Consider the following 21,267-nt stretch of genomic DNA (forward strand, 5'->3'; position numbering starts at 1 on the left):
ACACTTGTGTTCTGAAGAGTTATATTTTAAGCACAATTTCTCACAAATGCACAAAACAGCAGTACAGTGAGTGGTTGCCACCATGCAAAGTCAATAAAAACAGTAACATCCTTGTGAGAGCTAATATTGACGCTGTCATTGATCACAGTGGGGAGCAGGATGATGAAGTATGGGAAAACACGTGAGCACATGTGTATTGCTGATTTTGTGTGTTTCCACGTTAGTTGGAAGCAACAATCTGGTTGATCCAGCTGCGCAGGTAGGACACACGGGCGTACACGGCAGGGGTGCGCACGTTGCAGTCAGTGGTGCCCCAGGACACAATACCCACAAGGGACCACACTCCATTGTTCTCACAGACCAGAGGGCCACCAGAGTCACCCTAAAATTAGAGAAATATGTTTTTCTAATAAGTTTTAAGAGTATGCATGGGGTCATATATTATAGTTAAAAACCTTTTATCAAGCTCTTGATATTGCTTGATAGTGATGTCACTTTGTGTTCTACAAAGCTTTATACAGGATGTGGCCTGGCCTGTCATTAGTTTCAAATGAATTGAAAAACAGGAAAACAGATATGCAGCAAGAACTTTATTGTTGAGAACACTTTCATGATTAACAGTTGTTTGCAAAATAAACATCTCAGACAATAAAGACTGCTTTTATGTGTTCTGCAAATATTGAACTATCCATTATCAATTTGGACACGATGTGTGTAATATCTGAAAATATTTAAGTAATTATTCATTTAGAAATGATTTGTTAATATTCACTTCTGTATATTAATCATTTATCAGTTGTTATCAACAAATTATAATTAACAAATTATTTGTTAATCATAAACTTATTGCTTATTTTGCTAATTTTTCTTACAAATCTGTATTTCGGGCTTTGAAATGGTTGTTACCTGACAGGAGGACACTCCAGAAGCACCAGCACAGATCATGGCATCAGTGATTCTGTTATTACCCCAGTACTGCTTGCACTGAGCAGGGCTCAGCAGAGGCAGGGCAGTCTGCTGGAGGTAGCGGGGGCTTGCTGAGAATGGAGAAGAAATGGAGATGAGGCCCAGCTGTACAAATGAGTCTTTTACCTCATTCTTAAGGAGGTATGGTGGATATTTAGCAGTGCCTTTATATTTTTCCATTGTGGAAATAGAACCGTTCATACATGTGTGAGTTTATGTCTGTTTGTAAATTTACCCTGCGTGTAAGACTTAGAAAGCAGTCGCCCACTCACAGGTTTGGCCGGTCTTGCCCCACCCAGTGGTGACACATGTGGTTCCAGAGGGGATGTTGGTGCTGGAAGAGGCCAGGCACACAGGAGACACACGGGATGTCATCTGTACTGGGGACGACAGCTTCAGAAGGGTGATGTCATTGTTGAAGTTCTGGGCGTTGTAGTAGGGGTGAGTGATGGCCTGGATGAAGAGGTGAGCATAAATCATGAGCAAATATAATGCCATCATGCAGTGCAATGACACATCTACCCAGGAAATGACTAATTCACGTAAAATATTATTTTTTATGTAATGGTGTTGCTTACCTTGGAAATTGACATGACTTGAATTTGCTCACTGTTGTACTGACGATCATGTTCTCCCAGGATAACATAATGGTTTCTAGGACTGGAGAGAATAAAAACAGACAGGGGAGTGATCACGGACATGGCAATGTTGGGATTTGTTTCGTGTGGGTGTAGGACACATCAAAACTGCTTACGAAACTCGGCAGTGAGCAGCAGTGACAACCCAGTACTGGTTGATCAGGGATCCTCCACAGAAGTGGAATCCCCTACCATCCTAGGAGTGAGAAGATGCATATTTACAATCTTTTCTTAATGACATTTTTTTATCTGAATTACACAAAGGGTTAGGATTGTAGCAAAACTACAATGGGTGTATTACTTAGGCTACCTGAAGCGAAACCTGCCAGGGCCAGGATCCAGACACAGCGTTCTGCCCATTCACGATTTTGTTGTATCCGCTAACTTGGGGCTTGATAGCAGGTACTCCACACCCTGAGGCCAGGTCACACAATCAAAAAATGATCTGCTTGTCGCAAGATATGGCATGTACTGTATACCAGCTAGTGTTCTGTGTATTGCTGTGTTTACAATCTTATTGATGTGCAAGCAGCCAAGCATTAACAATGATACCCACAATTGCTACTGCACCATCACAGAAATTTTTTTCCAAGATAAATACATCGTCTGGTGGTAAACCACCAGTCACTCACCCAGTGCAGAGGCCACAAGAGCAAAACAACTGACAAGCAAGAACATGGTCATATCTCAGTCATGAGTCACGTTCCTGAGCACCTGTGTGGGACACCGGCTTTTATATGTGTATCACACACGCTTGACGCTGAGTTCCATGTGTAGCACTCCATACTGCAGGTACGCCCTCACCACACACACACACACACACACACACACACACACCAATGGCTGTGATAGGACTGGGAAGAGAACATCTGGTGATAAGCACCTGAGATGATTTATAATGTAAACATTCATAGACTTAGTCTTGCTTGTGTTTGTCCTGTTCTTGTTTATATAGGTCATGGCTTTTAGCAGACAAATTGCTGCGCAATTATTTCATTGGTAAGAAGCAACAACACTGCCCCTTGTTATTACTCTGAAAAGTCTCTCTTACTCTGTTTTCTGTAATTTTACAATGTTCAAATCATGTACAGGATCCATTTCCACCACAATCACTGTTTAACTGTGTATGACTTTGTTGCATCATGTGTGCTTCACACAAAACACATCAGAGGAAACACTTTATCTTTAACAGAGATAATCTTTGGCATCCACAGCAGCACCTTTTTATCACGTGATCTTTTTGAAACGTGAATATATTTTCTATGTGTAAGACTAGCTTATATACAAGACAAAAGATATTGATCAAAACCTTTATGGTCTGCATACAGGAAGTTTCAACAGTTGCAAGTTGAGTGTTCCAGTGCATACCTATTTAATGCACTAATTAATATACTGTATAGCTATTCTATAGAGCTATTCACAAATGTAATGGTATTAAAAAATATAAATCACAAGAAACACAGTTCATTTTGCAAATCAGACTCCCATTGGTGATCTTTATTGATTCAATGTTTAGTAATCACAGATAAAAAGAGATTACTTTTTATCCTTCAAGCAAAACATCACTGGAGAGATAAATAATGACAACAGACTCTGATTATGTCTTATGTGACTGAATATTGTAACAGTGTGCAAGTGTCAGATTTAGTTGCTTAGATTTGTTAAATATTGAAATTTAAAGTTTTGAACAAACATCAGGGGTGCACGGTGGCAGAGCGGCTAAAGCTCCTGCCTCCCAATAAGGAGATCGTGGGTTCGTGGGATCGATTCCCGGACCAGACCAACATCACACAATCTCTCTCTGGGTGGAGTCTGCATGTCCTCCCCGTGTTACCGTGGGTTCTCTCCGGGTTCTCCGGCTTCCTCCCACCGTCCAAAGACATGCATGTGTAGGTTAATTGATAACTCTAAATTGCCCGTATTGAATGAATGTGAGAGTGAATGGTTGTCTGTCCTTGTCTGTGTCTGTGTTAGCCCTGCGACGAGTTGGCCACTGTCCAGGGTGTACCCTGCCTAAGGCCCAAAGTCACTGGGATAGGCTCCAGTCACCCGCGACCCCTAATGGGACCAAGCGGTAGAAAATGGATGGATGGAACAAACATCATGGCAAGAATTTGAATCAAAATAAGCCTATGATCTAATGTTTATTGGATGTGTATTCTGGCTAAGTAAATAACTTTATATAGCTGTTGGGATCTGAGATAAAGACACTGTCAGCCGAGTGATCAGTCGACCTCCTCGATAGTTGGGCCAGAGGAGGAGCCGCCTCCAGCTCCACCTCGGAAGCCACCAGGCATTCCTCCTGGCATTCCAGCCTGGTATAGCTTGGAGATGATGGGGTTGCACACCTTTTCTAGTTCTTTCTGCTGGTGATCGTACTCATCCTTCTCTGCCATCTGGGTAACAGAAGAAACAAAGACTTAATTTTGACATAAAAGTGGGGAAGTTGCTTCACATTGTTTACACGATATGAACCTCTCCGCTTTCACAATGTGAGCCAAAGAGGAACCTACAGATGGGAGACAAATTAAAGGAAAAAAATGAATAAAAGAGTGGAGAAACATATCAAATGCAGATGCTTCCGTGCACCAGGGATCACTGAATGGTTTGGTGAGTATGAAAATGATGTCAATAAAATTCTACAGCCTTTACTGTCATCAGATCTCAACCCAGTTTCACACCTATGGAAGATTTTGGACCAACGTGTAATACAATGCTCTCCATCACCATCTCCATAACACCAAAATATTTAATATAAACTATGTCTGTGACTGTCTATGATGCTGTTTGTCCTTTTGTTGTGTCTGGCCATGTTTGTTTTTCTTTCAATCTGCTGTACTCAGGTCTCTCTTGAGCTCAAATAAAGGTTGTATATATAAATGAGGGAATATCTTGTGGAGGAATGGTGTTCATCCCTTCAAAAGAGTTTCACAGACTTGGCAAGGAGCACTGAAGCTGTTCTGGAGGGTCATGGTGGCCTGACTCCATACCAAGACACTTTATGTTGGTTTTTCTTTTAGTTTGTCACCTATCTGTATATGTCTCTCATCAGGACTTATGGTTCAGTCTATGTTTTTTTTTACCTGGTTCCTGTCCAGCCAGGCAATGACTTCATTGCATTTGTCTACGATGGTCTTTTTGTCCTCAGGGCTGATCTTGTCTTGGAGCTTCTCGTCCTCAACAGTGCTCTTCATGTTGAAGGCCAGAGACTCGAGGGAGTTCTTGGCTGTGACCTTGTCTCTCTGGGCCTCGTCCTCAGCCCTGAACTGCTCTGCTTCCTGCACCATGGTCTCAATGTCCTCCTTGCTCAGCCGCCCTATGGGAGGATGAAATACAGAGCTCTGTACCTCCTGTGCAATATTTATTAATTTATTATCTCTGTTCATGTACAGTATTCTTTCAGCTTTTGAGCAACATTAGCTTTTTAATGCTAAGTATTTAATGTGGCCATCTACCTTTGTCATTGGTGATGGTGATCTTGTTCTCCTTTCCAGTGCTTTTGTCCACTGCAGACACATTGAGAATGCCATTGGCATCAATGTCAAAGGTCACTTCAATCTGAGGGACACCTCGGGGAGCAGGTGGAATAACGGTCAGCTCAAACTTCCCCAGGATATTATTGTCCTTGGTCATGGTTCGCTCACCTTCATAAACCTGAAAACAATTACTCAAATCAAATTCTGATGCATCAGTGAACACTTTCAGGAGTAATTGTAATACACAGGGGCAATGGGGAGTGAGCTGCTATTTGTCTAGCACTTTACTTCAAGGTTGCTCTACCTGAATGAGCACACCAGGTTGGTTGTCTGAATAGGTGGTAAAGGTCTGGGTTTGCTTGGTGGGGATGGTGGTGTTCCTTTTGATAAGTACAGTCATTACTCCTCCAGCAGTCTCAATTCCCAGGGACAGGGGCGTGACATCCAGCAGAAGCAGGTCCTGTACATTCTCAGACTTATCACCAGCCAAGATGGCTGCCTGCACAGCTGTGAAGGGTTTCCAAATGGTGAAACTAATGCCATGATTACAAGACAGCTTTTATATAAATCACGGAATTGCTTTTGAACAACTTTTATACTAAAATTGTAATATGACTAGAAAACGAGTACAAACTTAAATGCTGTAGAGATACCCACCTGCACCATAGGCCACAGCCTCGTCAGGATTTATGCTCTTATTGAGGTCACGGCCATTGAAGAAGTCCTGCAGCAGCTTTTGAATCTTGGGGATACGTGTGGAGCCACCCACCAGGACAATGTCATGGATCTGGGTCTTGTCCATCTTGGCATCCCTCAGGGCCTTCTCCACAGGCTCCAGGGTTCCACGGAACAGGTCTGCATTGAGCTCTTCAAAACGGGCCCTGGTGATTGAAGTGTAGAAATCTGTTCCTTCGTAGAGTGAATCGATCTCAATGCTGGCCTGGGTGCTGCTGGAGAGGGTGCGCTTGGCACGCTCACAGGCTGTGCGCAGACGACGCACAGCTCGCTTGTTGTTGTTGATTTCCTTTTTGAACTTGCGCTTGAACTCAGCAATGAAGTGGTTAACCATTCGGTTGTCAAAGTCCTCACCACCTAAGTGAGTATCACCGGCTGTGGACTTGACCTCAAAGATGCCATCCTCAATAGTCAGGATTGACACATCAAAAGTACCACCTCCAAGGTCAAAGATAAGTACATTACGTTCACTGCCAACCTAAAATAAATGGTAAGAATTACTAATAGGAACATAAAATAGGTTAAGATTTGCATTTTATTTGTTAGTAACCTTTTTGTCTAGGCCATAAGCAATGGCCGCAGCAGTGGGCTCATTAATGATGCGCAGCACATTAAGCCCAGCGATGGTTCCAGCATCTTTGGTGGCTTGACGCTGGGAGTCATTGAAGTAAGCAGGAACAGTGATAACTGCATTGGTCACAGGCTGTAAAGACAGTAAGAACTTGAGTCAATAAATAGCATTTGTGTTTCCAAACTATTCTGCTTTTTAAAATCTGCCCATTGCAAACATGAAAAACTTTGGTTAGAGGCCTTGAGACTTTTTCTCACAATGTCTTTTGAGGCAAAAGAAAGTGCTTGCTAACAGGTGTAGATACTGTTTCCTTACACTTGCAGCTTGCCATTGCCACCCTTTTGTCTGCATAAAACCAAACTACCCTTTGTCATTTTGAGCATAGTGTTATACACTTATTGTCATTTACCTTGCCAAGATATGCCTCAGAGATCTCCTTCATCTTGGTGAGGACCATCGAGGAAATCTCCTCAGGGTAGAAGTTCTTGATCTCACCCTTGTATTCAACCTCTACCTTGGGTTTGGATGAGTCATTCACAACCTTGAAGGGCCAGTACTTCATGTCTGACTGTACCACAGGATCGTCAAATTTACGACCAATCAGACGTTTAACATCTGAAGGAGATTTAAGAGAAACAACAAGACACTGTAAGTCATATATTAAGTTCACAGTGTATATACAGTTAAGCAAATACTGTTGAGTTTTCTTCTTCAAAAGGGTTAGTCGTCAACACAGTGAGGAGAATGTGGTAGTTTAGGTGTTGTCACTTCCTGGTTTATTTTGGTGGTATTCTTCTTCCCTTGTGTGTCTTGTGTTTTTACTTCCTGTCTGTGTTTTCCCTCCAGTTTTGATTGTTGGTCCTCCCTTGATTATTTGCACCTGTGTCTCATCGTCTCACCTCCCCTAGGGTATTTACTCTGGGTCTTTTCTTTGTTCTGTGTTGGATCATCGTTGTACACATGGTGTTGTTACTGCCAAGTGTAGCGACCGTGAGTTTGTATTGGATTTTTTTGTTCTCCCGTGGACCTTGTTTGGATTTTGGATTTTGCCTGCTCCCCTGTGAACTGTGTTCCCACCTTGGACTCACTCCCCTGCTTTCACCTCTGCTAGCCGGTAACTTATCTGCCTTTTGTCTGCCTGTAATTGCCTGCATACCACCCCACAATAAACATGGTAGTCATCCGGCTACTTTTCCCTGAGTCTGCTTCCTCGTCATCTGCTTTTGGGTCCACATACCTCTATATAGCACCCCTTACGACAGAGAATGAGAATAATAATTTTGGGTCACTGTTTCTGAGCCTGTTGTCTTATGAGTGTTACAGTCCTTACCAAATACAGTGTTGGCTGGGTTCATGGCCACCTGGTTCTTTGCAGCATCTCCAATCAGTCTCTCTGTGTCTGTGAAGGCCACATAGCTGGGCGTGGTCCTGTTTCCTTGGTCATTGGCAATGATCTCCACTTTACCATGCTGGAAGATGCCCACACAGGAATATGTGGTGCCCAGATCAATACCTACTGCTGGTCCTTTAGACATCTTAGATAAAATATAAAAAATGTGTTAGTAATTGTACCTTTTTTTATTTTAGACAGTAATCCCAGATTGGAGCATGGATTCATCATCACTGAACAAAGGATTTATATTAATTCTGATGCTTATGATTGTAAGTGTTTGTACTTGGACTTAAAAAATGAGTTTGCTTGTTTGTATGTGTATGCACCTGGATATTATGTACACCTACGTATACCTAATGCCTGTCCTTGTTTACATAAATCCAAATGCACAGCCATGTGAGGCTCACATAGTGACACTGACACTTGAGACCAAATGACTGGACTCTGTTACACTGCTCTTTAATTCTCTCTCCACTCCTCCCTTAGCAACATAACACTACAGTGTCTCAGTCAGGCTGGTGATGTACTGATCCTGGAATAGTGATCAGTGTGTCTATTTTCCAACAGCTGACTTAAAATAGCTTATAGTTACAAAAATAAGTATCAGCGTATCTACATGGCAATGAATGGAATGTGGCTAAAAATGAAGATATCATTTATTAATGACTAGTGGGCAAGGCTTTCCTGGTTCTTATTAAAACAGAAGGCTTAAAAACCAAAAATACACAGAAAATTGAGTTTACAGCTTTAAGGTACAGTGACACACATATTTGATTGCTCAATAAAGGCCTCTTGTTGCCACACTTCTTGGGGCTGTGCTCTGACAATACCAACAGACTGAAGCAGGAAATTTAAACTTTTTCTTAGAAGCAGATAAAATCACAAACACACAGTAAAATATTCCACCAAATCACATAGCACAAAACTGCCTTGATTAAAGTTTAAATATTTTTAGATTTTTTTTTTTTTCCTCTGCGTAGTGGGTGAAAGTAGAAACTTGGTCCCTTTAATGTCACAGAACTGCTTCAACTAGAACAGATTATTGAATTATCACTTGCTATGCAGTTGTGTAACAGAGTAGAAAATGCTGACACAGTGCTGTTGCTTCACTGCCTGTGTGACACCCACATCTGAAACCTGCCATGTGCAGTTCCAGATAAATTTGTTGGAACATGATTACATTTGCTCTTTTGTATTAGATTAGCCATACTGTGTAGTTAATGCAATTCACTAGTTTCCCCTGGTTGAGGCGATCATGAAGAAGCAAATCAAAGCCAGCTGTTGTGATATGGAAATTAATCATTAAAATAATTTTGTTTGCTGGACAGTCACTGAACTGTGATTTTTGTAGGGATTCTGCTTCAGCTTGCCATGCCATTGTTTGACAGAAACCATGCAAGCCTCACTTACAGTGTTTGGGAATATCTCTCACATTTGGCGGTTAACCTTTTAAAGCAATGCCATAGACAGACTATGAAGCCAGGCCGAGTGCAATGCTTCTTATAGAAGGGGTTACCTTGTGCCGTCAGACGTTCAATACTTGAGTTTACTGTGTTTAGTGGTGCTTTGTTTTCACCTAGCACACAACACTCCTCTCCAGCACTCCTTTCCCTCTCCTGGCAGGCGGACTAAGAGGGCGAGTGTCACTGCTCCCCAGTGTATGTAGAGCACTGTGCAGGGAGAGCCCATCAGGGTGTCAGGTGACTCCACCAAGGAAAGTTCTAGGCCCATGTTCCTGCTCATTGACTGGATTTCCTTGAAAGAAAGCTGGCTGTTGTTACCTCTGTAGCCCTCAGCTAGTTGAGCAAAACAAAGTAAAATTAAAAATGTAAAATGACAGGGCTTTGATTTGGCATCTAAACCAAACATGCTTTCATTAGTATGTGAGCATTGCTCTGTTTGGAAAAACTAGTTCCTGAACGTGGATAATGTTGTTTACATGCTCTGTTACCCACACTGCTAGGACATTGAATGGTACACAGTTACATTTTTCAAAATACTTTTTAACCATTGTGAAAATATCTGGATAGCCTCATACTTCTGGAATCATGTAGACAATCAGTGTGCACTTTGTCTTAAACAGATGTTTGGTCATAAAAAGCCTCAAATCTCAGCCAGATGTTCATGCCATTTGCAGTATAGGAGCTGTAATAAATACCTCACATTATTAGCTCACTTTAAAGATACAAATTGTTAGCAGTGATGTTTTGTAGGGTGGCCATGGTAGAGCAGGTCGTCCATTAATCTCAGGGGTGGTGTTTCGATCCCCGGCTACTCCTGTGCACATCGAAGAGTCCTTGAGCAAGACACTAAACCCCAAGTTGCTCCCAGGCAAAAATTGTAAAGTGCTTTGTCAGTTAAGGTAGAAAAGTGCTATATAAATGCAGTCCATTTACCATTTACACTGATGATGAAATAAATGTAACTTTTGGGGGTAAAGAATAAGTGTAGTTGCACAAAGTTATGTACTTTTTTGAGGTAGTGAACTTTATTCTTTTGCATTCCTATATTTCAAATTCAATGTCTTACTTTTTGATCCTAGTTTATCTATTACCTGTCAGCCCTGGTTAGTAAAACGAGGAAACTTGAAGTTATCAAAGTCAATGCGGACCTCCTGTATTATGTAAGGTACATTAGAAAACTGAACGTGAATATTGCCAACACCACATAGTAAACAATCTTCAGTAGTTTTATTGAGGTATAATTTTTCCGGTCATTTATATTGTATGTTTTTCACTCTCTATTTAGGACACAGTTGTGCAGTAAGTTTTCCTTCCCCTTACTGCATGGCCCCTCTTTCAGAGCTAAAAAACTGGACATCTATTCTTGTTACATAGGCCTCTCTGACACACAGGCCATCTGGCATTAAAGATAACTGCAGTTCGTTTCACACGCCACCTGTTGCGACACACCAGATCTTAGTATTCACACATGCATGTCAAGTAGTTGTTTTCTTCTAGCACTTGAATACTGCATAACCCGGAAAAACAGATCCTTTAAAGCATTGATTTTGAGGTACTAAGATATTATGTTTAAGCTTTTCATATTCATGGAAGTTCAGGAGAGCAACCAAAATTACTCACAGTTGGTGTTGGCCAACTTTCACAAAATAAATACTATACATTTATAATAAACAGTAACTGATCAAACTTACAGTAAGCAGTCATCAGTACATCACTGTTTCCCTCAGAAATAAAAACTAAGATAAAGAATATGTGCCATCAAAACACCAAATAGGGATTATATGTCCCCTGTTACATATTACAGTTTCATACGAGTCTTTGATGTCAGGTATTTAAATAGTAGCTATCACTTTAAAACAAGTAAACTCCGAAGTTGATAAAGAAAGTCCCCTTCTTTGCTCTTGTGTGTTCTACAGTGCCCATTCATATAGTCCCAAGCACAGCGCTTGCAGTAGTTGTACAAATGGTGCTCTGCTTTCTTCAGCGTGCTGTTCAGGTCCAGTGTTCCCTGAAGGCTGCACAAAAAGACAAAGGTTTAACCAACAAATACACAATCCCTTTTTTTGTGATGAGATTTTCATGTCTTAGCATACAGACAAACCTGCTAGTAAACTGGATGAGTTGAACATCATCTCGGCACTGCAGCAAAGACTCTCTGTTTTCTAGCAGGATGGCTGCACAGATGAAGAGCTCGAAGGTGAAGTCAGTGTTGATGGCTTGCAGCTCTGACTCTGAATTGTCCTCTGAAAACATCACAAGGCAAAGACATATCAGTATATTAAAGTCAAACATTTAACAGAGGTAACTATCCCTCCACATTCAACCTTTTTTATTCTGCAAACTTGAGTTTTGGGTTTCACCTGTGCTGCATTTTCGTGCCAGCCTTTCCTGATAACGGGCTTGGTCTACTTGTTGGGAAATAAGCTCCAGGTGGTCACAACTCAGGATCTCGAACAAACGCAATGCGTCACTGTGTTCAAACTCCCTCTGGAAACCCAGCAGAAGCCACCTTAAAAGGAGGGACAACATGTGCACACACACAAAGATGTACATGTGGAATAAAAACACTTATAAACCCATATTTAGATATGGAGAACAAAAATACAAACTGGTACCAAAGATCTACGCAGATCTACCTGTGGCAGAATGTGAAGCTCTCCATGCTGTCTGTGACCAAATGAGTATAAAGCTGAGGATCCAGTTCCTTCAACAGGGCTGCCTCCAACTCTAAAAGACATTAAACACAACTCTTTCATATGCTTATACTGCTGAACTAAGCTTTTATTTTTTTTTTATTTCAGGACCTGGTTATTTATTTATTGTCTGGTTTTGGCCCAGTGTTATGTGATTTTGTTCATATTTTCTATGGTTTTTGTCTGAATGCCTGACCTAGAATCAAACTTCTCCTGATTGAAAAAAGACTTGACAGATTCAGAAATCTGTACTTGTCGTATTTTTCAATTAACTAATCAGTCTAATACACAGCATAAGAAAACTCAATTTTAATATATAATGTCACAGTTGATTGTATGTACTGGAATTATTGCTCTAGAGATACGTTTTCAATATCCTTGTTTTAGCACTAGAGGTCCCAAATCTATTTCGCAATGACATTTAGGAACAAATCTTATTTCACAACATATATATCTTGGAAACATAAAATTTTTCATACATAAAGTGGAATTTCTTTTTTGTCATCTCACCTATTTTTCTGTGCAGACCATCAGCCCTGAAGTCCTTGGAGAATTTCTCCATGTAGCAAGAGAAACTCCAGAAAGTGTCAACCTCAGAGTCAAGAACCTCCAAGAACCGGCTGCACAGGTCATTCATTCCTTGGGCATAACTGACATCTGGATCAACAATCAAGACATGTGGTGCGCAAACAAACAGTTAGTGTCTTTAACAGCACAACACACAGCCTCTAATGCTGTCTCATCTAGTCAGTGTCAGTAAACCTGAGATGGGCTCATTTCTGTTGTTTACCTGGATGAAAAGCAGCATAAGTGATGAGGATATCTCTCAACACCAACAGATTGCCTGAACCCTCCCCCCTGCAGACACATAGATGACTACATAAGTAAGCAGAATTATTTAAACACAATATATATGCAATACATTGAGTTGCCTGCTTTATCACTGACATAAAGCCTCTATAGTCATGAAGAAGTTATAGGATATGATGTTTTACTACTGCACTCATAAACAAAGGGCAGGAAACAATGAAATGTTTTTTTCCCATTAGGAAAATAATTTGTATTCATTTCAACATTAAATTAGTTTAAATTAATTTACTTGAATGGCTTTTATTTTTAAATATACTTACAGCAGTTAGTACCTTTAAGTACTTATAAGTGAAACAAATTTGCAGACGTTTCTCAAGCTTATCGTAGAAAAGGTTTCAGTCGTAGTCATCTGGACACTGTTTTCAGAATCAAGACGTTTCGGCTCCCATCCGGAAGTCATTCTCAATTGTGAACGGAACTGAGTTCCCGTCCAATTTTTTGGAAAATTGTTTGTGAAAACAGTGTCTAGATGACTACGACTGAAACCTTTTCTATGATAGAACACTCCTGGACGAATGAGGGACTACACCGTCTTGTTTCTCAAGCTTTCAAACCACAATGTCAAATTAAGATTTCATTATTCATATATATATATATATATTATTTCTGTATTGTACAAACATGCTTGTATTTAGGAGAAGCAGTCATACTGGTTCTGGTGGCCTAAGGGGCAGGAGACAAAATATATCTTGGTAGCTCCAAATCAGGTTTGAGCTGTTTTGGTTTTTTTTCTCCTGAATAAAAGACCACAAGTCTTTCTAGGTAGATGTAGTAAATGTTGATACCCTGTAAACATCCATCCATCCATTTTCTACCGCTTGGTCCCGTTAGGGGTCGCGGGTGACTGGAGCCTATCCCAGTGACTTTGGGCCTTAGGCAGGGTACACCCTGGACAGTGGCCAACTCGTGGCTAACACAGACACAGACAAGACAAGGACAGACAACCATTCACTCTCACATTCATTCAATACGGGCAATTTAGAGTTATCAATTAACCTACACATGCATGTCTTTGGACGGTGGGAGAAAGCCGGAGAACCCGGAGAGAACCCACGGTAACACGGGGAGGACATGCAGACTCCACCCAGAGAGATTGTGTGATGTTGGTCTGGTCCGGGAATCGATCCCACGAACCCACGATCTCCTTATTGGGAGGCAGGAGCTTTAGCCGCTCTGCCACCGTGCACCCCACCCTGTAAACAGTTGGTTGTAAATCATTTAAAACATTAAACCTAAATTTACAACATTAAACCCATTTGTGCCCAACGAATATATTTAGTATGATAAGGAAAAATGCTACAACATTTGTTCTGATTGGTCTAAAGTCTTGAAATCTGATACGGATATACTTGGGCATTCCTTGTTTCTTGTGAACAATAAAAAGTTTATGTGACCGTAAGAGTTAATTGTGGCACACAATTGTTACAGTCTTGTAACTATAAATTAAACCTGTCTAGTGATCACAATAGATGAATGTCTCCCAGCCATTCACAAACACTGCTGCACCGTTTATGACCCTGTGGAATTCCATGGGGGGACAAATCTTTACTTGGACCTCTCCCTAGCTGAACTGACTCCTAACTCTCAAACAGTAAAGGTGCCAATTTGGATACTTGCCAGACTGGACAACAACTTGCCACCCTGAAGGAAATATGTCTTGTCACGCTAATGGAGCAACAGCAAAATTTAAAGACAATATTAGCAATTTTAGCCAAAATCAAGTCAAAGAAGAGTCTGTAAAGACCTCCTCTTCTCCTTCCTTATCTGTCTCTCACACACACACATGCTAACAAACACGCTCTTTCTTGCTCTCTCACCCCCTGATGTGGTCTGAGATAAGGTTTGCCAGATGTCTGTTGTAAGGTTGAAAATGCATTCCTGAGGAAGTAACACTTTGTATTCTTTCTGCTAACCAAGTTTGGATTCATGTAAATTAGTTATCCAATCAGTCAGTAATTCAGCTAACATTTCTCAGTACGTTTTCTTGGTTAATAGCCCAACTATGATCGTTGTACGAGGTAAGATGGATGAAATATTAATTGTTTACCATGTGACAACATTGCCATCTACTGACCATAGATTTCTGTAACAAATAAATATGCCAGTATCATGTGTGTAGGACTGCATTTTCAAAGTATATTACGTAAGCAAACAAAGTGTTGTTTAACCTTCTGCCACTTTTACTAGTAACAGTGAATTGATGTTCTGACAGTTAGTTAGTAATGTGAAATGATTGAGTGATCTGCTGAAATAGTTGTTTGTTGAATAATTTTTTCTCTGAATGTTTTATAACCACTATGCTAGTTTTATGTCTCGAATCATGATTGATTCCTGCACGTAAAACTTCAGGAATTCAGGAAAACGTGAACAGGAACAGGAAGTTACAACAAGTAACACTTGTTGACTTCTTGCTTATTCACAGGATATTTTGTTTGTACGCCCCCTATGGTTTAGGAGAATACTGCAACGGACAGTGCGTTGGGCATAAACACCTCTGTGCATGCTTGCAGCTCTGTGGAGGACCCGTCACAGTATCTTGTGCGAGTATAAACAAAGCTTAATGCTACTTGTTCACAGGGGTGTTTTTGGACACGAGCGATCGCACCGCTTCCCAGCATTGGACGCTTGATAGGTGTGCCACTAGATGTCACGATAAATGATTGAGAGGTGCTCTCCTTCCCTGTGGACACAACATGGAACACTTCCTAGCTGCACCTGATAGGACGAACACTTTCACTCGTTGGCTGCTGCTCCCGGGTTTCAAACCAGACCATCATGGCGGCAGATTTGGAAACTTGCTTTTATATTACGAAAATAGTTCACTGAAATGTGTTTCTGAAAACATTTGAGGGGAGAAATAAGCCACGCAGTTCCTGAATCTGTCTTAATTTTAGAACGACAATGGTTAGTTTAAATGTTTTTCTGGGTTTTTCCAGAGGTGGCGAGTTGCGCTGGACACCCCTGATTTGCATAAAGTAGCCTATTCAACTTTATGCAAATGAAAAACGGCCAACATGACAGCTCGTCTCTCGAAACACAACACTACGCTACCAGAATGCATTGCATGGCTTTCTACATAGACAATTAATGGAAAGCGTGGAAATGATAAATCCTGTGGACACGTGCTGGGGACACACAGGAGGCGGAACACCGGTCACCAAGCGATTCTGCTCTTCTGCTCTTTTCTAATAACATGTAGAGCTGATCTTTATAATGATATCATGAATTTATAACGTAAAGATTTTTATGTGTTCCTGGATAAGCGGGGCGTTGCTTCTTCTGAAACTATCGCTGCTTAGTGCGAGCTTTGCGGTGCTTCTGCATCATTTGTGTCCCCAGCAGGTCACAGGCAGACAGACCTAAACCTCCCGCTGCACGGCGGTCTAAACCCTGCACACAATGCCGGAAAGCCAGTGAGAACGTCTCATCTCTGCCAGCGCTTCAAAACAGTTGACTACACGGTTTTTGCTGTGATAGAGTTGGTGTCAAATAAAATAAATTGCCCCAGCGTTACGTTAGCATATTGCATATGTTTGTTTTAATAAAAAAAAAATCACCTCACTATTGCCAATAAGATCATTTATTATTATTATTAATATATATATTATCATCACTTAATATCTGCTGTTCATCTTTTGTGTTTGTTTGATTTCTTTATCATAATGTTTCACCTCATTAATCCTTTATTTATTCAGTTATTAGGCATTTAGCTATAAATAAATGTCCTCATTTAAATCAGGAAGAAGCTGTCTGTGTGTTTTCTTTAAAGCAGAAGACAAATTCAATTCCTTCTTAAGAGACTGATCAATTTAATGATAGTTATTAATTAATTCGGTTTATTAGTTTTCCCTGATTCCAGGGTGGTGCCCCATTGAACGAGTGTAACTTAAAGATTTAATTTAATAGCAGACGATCTCCTACACCTGACTTACCACAGTCTATTGCTTTTTGTTTTCCTTTCTGGGTCAACTGACGTGATCCCTTTTAGTTGCTTATAACTAAATGTCTGCATTTTTACTCCCAAAAAGTTCATGTGAAGGGTCAGCAATAGAATTCCATACACTATCTGTTGACTCATATCTTAAGTATTGTGAAAAAATACAACAATGGTTCACAATCACTCACTGGTAATAGCTCAGGTCTCTGTTAGTTCTTGGCACATCCTTGTCAATGATTCGTGTGGCTTCCCGCAGCTCCTCTTGGTCAAATGTGACCCGCTCAAACAATATCTGGTAACAGGAAAGAAATGTAGAGACAAATATATAGTATTTGACCACTATTGATTGTGATCTCAGTGTTGACCGCTTTAGTGGAGTCTATAAACTTGAATACACTTGTTCTTGAAATGGAAATAATAATATGAGCTATAAACTATTGTCAGCAGTTTATTGAGAGTATCATTCTGTTAAAGTTGCATGTGAAGTATCACTATATGAATGTACAAATCTATCAGCTGATCCTAAGTGCACACGCTCTCCAGACAGAATTGCAAAACACTTCAGCAAATACAAAGATGTCAAATGATACCATATGTAAATACGTTACCAGTTTGTTTAACATAATTAGATCATGTTGTGTCATATCCCTAAACATACTTCACTCCTCCCTTTTTGAACAGTAAATCTTTTCTCTTCAACCAAACAAAGCCACAAAAATATATGTAATGGAACTACAGAAATCTAAAAAACAGAACCAAAGCAGAAATGTATTAGAATTATACTAACACATATTTAACTTATCTAACCTGTGCCTGAAGCTCCAAGAAAGCCAGTCTGTCCTTGACCTCTTCAGACTGATCCTGGGTCTGTTGCTGAGCCTGGGCCTGCCTCTGGTCAAAGTACCTGACTGCTGCCACCAACTCAGCTGGAATGGAGATAGGATCATATGGTTATAGATGTTTTAAAGAAGAGAAAATAGAGCAGTGAAAGAAGGAAAAAAGAAAAAGGTAAAGGTAAAGGTTGACACAGTTGAGAGCCGTATGACCTTCATAATGACAGAGTTGGTGCATGTTTGGGCTTTTACCATCAGTGCCATTGAGGTGCATCCGCACAGCTGAAGGAAGGAACTGCTGCCATTTTCTCTTCATGACCCGGTAACGTACGACCAACTGCTCCTGCAGCAGAGAGCGCTCCAAAGCTGTTGAGCTGCATGCGTACATCCCAAACAGGAAACGCCACGCCAGGCCACGCTCAGAGGGAGACACGCCACCTGGATAGGGATTGAATAACATTTTGATCATTTACAGTGGTCAATATAACTGACTCACCAGTGTTTTCAAGCCAAGAGGTTATTTCGGCTATTATCATTCACTCAAACCTATCGCCACCAGACCAAAACAAACCCTGAATAGGTCACATGCAAGAACAAGGGCTCTGCAGCTGAGAAAAGAGGAAATCTTTAGGAAACAATCACAGATCCAAAATTCTGTGAACTTTACCCTGCTTTCACCAGGATTTGAGACGAGGATTTGAGATGTCTTATGTAATGTTTCGATCCGCAGGTTCTTTAACCTTTGGTTTCCATGTTTGTAAGGATGGAATGTGGATAAAGGTCAAAAGGCCACAGAAAAGGAGGGTTTCCACATTCCTGCTATGATAGATTCAGAGTGATGTTTTACCCCCGTGATAACTCCTCTGTGTAGATGTGCTGCTGAAACCTTGATAATTTTCAACTACACAAGAAAAGACAATCAGCATGCCAAGACAGTGCCAGGGCCAGTTGAGTGACAGTATAAGGACTGTGTTTAGGGCTGTTTTAACCCATTTATACACTGAAGCCACTTCTGAAACACTATTGATTTTGTCTGACTGTTAAATCTCATGTGATTTTATACTCTGATTCTAAGAAATCTTATCAACTCTCTAAATGGTATCTGTTGTTTTATCTCTAGTAGTCACAGTGGAATTCTTTGAGGGGGTCCGATGTACAATGAAATGTTAGATTTTAGAGAATGGTTTGATTGTGACTCAGTTTATGTCCTGAAGCAAAGCATCACTTGACTTCATCTTGGTCTGTAGGAATGGTCACAATTAATCTGATCATAAAAATCCTTATTGAATTTACTGCAACAGCAAAATACTGCATGTGTGGACACTTGGGCAAATGCATTTTTCTTTATGAAAGGCTAAATCTTGTTAATTTCATGAGACAACTTGTAACATTTTATTCTATTAACAAATTGAAATCACCATCTGTAATCCTTTCTTTTATGTTTTGTTCAGAATAATATTATGCCTCATCAAGACAGCTGTTCAATGCGAAAAACCATATACATTGAACTGATGAATAGGTTGTGGTGCATGACAAGCACTTCCATGTCATACCATACTGTACTAATACAGAAATGTAATCTTTCAAACATGAATTTCACTGGACTAGCAAAGACTTTATATTTCTAAATGGGCATTATGGGATTATTTAGGATTTCTGCTTGGCCTGTTGTGACCTCAGAATTATTAGCTTCTACTGCATTAAGTTAAAACTGAGCCACTGATAAATATTTATGATGCATGCAACAGTTCTTGCATATGGATAAAGTTTGTCTTAATAATGCTATGTAAAGTCAAGCCATATGAATAACATACATATTTAGAAAAACCACTTAAACTTGCAAGCAATCGTATAAATGCAGGTGCAAAGCATGCGATTAGTAATATCTGCATTTTTAACTGTGGAAGATAGTTCCTATTGATGATTGAATATAGGCTATATGTAGGCTATACATGTAATGTCCTTTGTGCATGCCCAAATACAAAATAAAAGATGCATTTGTTATCACATTATCTTTATAGCTAGATAGATCGATAAATTGATAGCTAGATAGATAGATGTACCGTTTTTGAAAATATGCATCCTCAGTCTTGACTCGTCGACCCTCCCCTCGGCGTCCATGACTCCAGGTAAGGTGAGACGTGCGGTGGACAGAGCAGGAGAGCTAACCGCTGCTACTCTCCTCTGGAAGCGGATATCTGACTGGTGACTGTCCAATGAGCTCGCCTCTTCTCCCGCTGTCTCCAGTGGACTCTCGTTATTCAGATCTTCCATCCGTGCCTGCAGTATTCACAATCACACCAGGTGAAGAAGTCTGACGCGCCGCATCCACAGACAACAAGCGGTCATCCTCCCGTAGACTACTGCTCTCTAAACAACACGTCGCTTCCCATGTCACTGTGCGAGCTGGAGCTGAAAGAAGCCACGACGGATTTCTTCCAAAAGGGTCGAATCGGTGAAGATCCCAAAACTTTGTTGAATTAGTTTCATAGAACCATTTCCTGCCCTGCTGAGTCTCATTCAGCCATCTAGGAGTCATATGACTGCACCTTGAGATCCGATTTTGGCCCACATTCCAGGTGGAGTCCGGACTTCAGTGTCGAAGTTCACATTGTACTTTTGCAAGCATATCTCACTCCGCCTAGTGGTTTTATTAAGCTGCATCAAGCACCAAAAGTTTCACAAAACAGTTTGTATCCCAACAATAGCCCCGACTGATATGTCCCAAAACAAATCCATCCGACAGGGTTTTTCATTACTTTGAATTTAGATTTTTAACTTGACTGAAACAAAAGACACAATTCTCAGTCATGGTGTAATTCTTTTTTGATTAAGCTTAATTAGAGAAGCATGTTCATATTAGACCTATTGCCGCTGCTTTTCCCAGTCCACCCTTCTAGAGATATCCACCCGTGTTTGTATGTGGAAACTAGTAACGTTTGCTTGCTTGCTTTTGCTAATGCAGACATGGAGGAACAAAACAAGAAACCCGGGAATAGTGGGGTAACAAGTTCCTAAAGGACATCAAGAATTAATTGTGGGGTACAAGAGGGTTAAAATATATTGGAAAAACAAATAAAAACATTTTAAAAAGTGCCTACTGTATATAGGCAACTGAATAGGTTAAATAACTCATTTAGTGGCCAAGCAGTTCATGGCCTTGAATCCAAAAAAGTCCAATGATAGGTGACATATGTTGTTCAATTTTTTTATATATATAATTAGCTTGACTTGATTAAGTTCTTATATGATCCACCTTAATGCAACAGCAGTAGTATTCCTAGCAGCAAGAGACTGTGTACATTAACAACACTGTTTGGAAAGCTTTAAAAGATAGGCTCACAAGTCTTTCTTACAAAAATAGCATACACAGCATACTGTATACTGAAAGGGTTATTGATCACTGTAATTGTTCCTCCTGGTCATACTGGCTGCAAAATTTTCCCTTCCTAAGGCGATTTAAATGGTAGCGCCTGACAAAATCGGCAGTTGTTCGGAGCAAAAATACAGTCTGAAGTTCAGCTGAAGCTAATATGAGGCTTTAGAGTTAGACAAATCAAGTGGGTATCTGTCTTTTTAGTATGAAAGTCCTTCTTTGTGCTTTCATGGACTGTGTTTCCAGGCTGAGCTGCAGTACAGGGATTGTAACACAAAGAGGAAATTTGGTGCTAAAAAGAGTGTAACTTTGAAAG

The 21,267-nt window shown here is 40.5% G+C and overlaps 3 protein-coding genes across 3 annotated transcripts; all 3 read right to left on the reverse strand.

Moving 5' to 3' along the window:
* Nucleotides 1–4: 4 nt before the first annotated feature.
* LOC122881461 (chymotrypsin-like protease CTRL-1) lies at nucleotides 5–2,341 on the reverse strand. The gene is made up of 7 exons (XM_044207713.1): nucleotides 2,237–2,341; nucleotides 1,915–2,018; nucleotides 1,721–1,800; nucleotides 1,545–1,626; nucleotides 1,239–1,419; nucleotides 907–1,037; nucleotides 5–382 (listed from the first exon to the last, which is right to left on the reverse strand). The coding sequence occupies exons 1-7, from the start codon at nucleotides 2,286–2,288 to the stop codon at nucleotides 221–223; spliced, it is 792 nt and encodes a 263-aa protein (XP_044063648.1). The 5' UTR covers nucleotides 2,289–2,341; the 3' UTR covers nucleotides 5–220.
* A 1,457-nt stretch (nucleotides 2,342–3,798) lies between these two features.
* LOC122881434 (heat shock cognate 71 kDa protein-like) lies at nucleotides 3,799–10,317 on the reverse strand. Its single transcript, XM_044207674.1, has 9 exons — nucleotides 9,296–10,317; nucleotides 7,717–7,921; nucleotides 6,796–7,001; nucleotides 6,366–6,518; nucleotides 5,738–6,293; nucleotides 5,385–5,587; nucleotides 5,060–5,258; nucleotides 4,688–4,920; nucleotides 3,799–4,000 (listed from the first exon to the last, which is right to left on the reverse strand). The coding sequence occupies exons 2-9, from the start codon at nucleotides 7,919–7,921 to the stop codon at nucleotides 3,830–3,832; spliced, it is 1,926 nt and encodes a 641-aa protein (XP_044063609.1). The 5' UTR covers nucleotides 9,296–10,317; the 3' UTR covers nucleotides 3,799–3,829.
* Nucleotides 10,318–10,454: 137 nt separating this feature from the next.
* Nucleotides 10,455–20,197, reverse strand: si:dkey-238d18.4 (TBC1 domain family member 15). The gene is made up of 10 exons (XM_044207690.1): nucleotides 19,639–20,197; nucleotides 17,828–18,013; nucleotides 17,550–17,668; nucleotides 16,931–17,034; nucleotides 12,726–12,793; nucleotides 12,446–12,592; nucleotides 11,879–11,969; nucleotides 11,603–11,751; nucleotides 11,344–11,485; nucleotides 10,455–11,257 (listed from the first exon to the last, which is right to left on the reverse strand). The coding sequence occupies exons 1-10, from the start codon at nucleotides 19,847–19,849 to the stop codon at nucleotides 11,089–11,091; spliced, it is 1,386 nt and encodes a 461-aa protein (XP_044063625.1). The 5' UTR covers nucleotides 19,850–20,197; the 3' UTR covers nucleotides 10,455–11,088.
* Between the last annotated feature and the right edge of the window lie 1,070 nt (nucleotides 20,198–21,267).

This window comes from Siniperca chuatsi, linkage group LG9, assembly GCF_020085105.1.
Source record: "Siniperca chuatsi isolate FFG_IHB_CAS linkage group LG9, ASM2008510v1, whole genome shotgun sequence".
NCBI classification, from domain to species: domain Eukaryota; kingdom Metazoa; phylum Chordata; class Actinopteri; order Centrarchiformes; family Sinipercidae; genus Siniperca; species Siniperca chuatsi.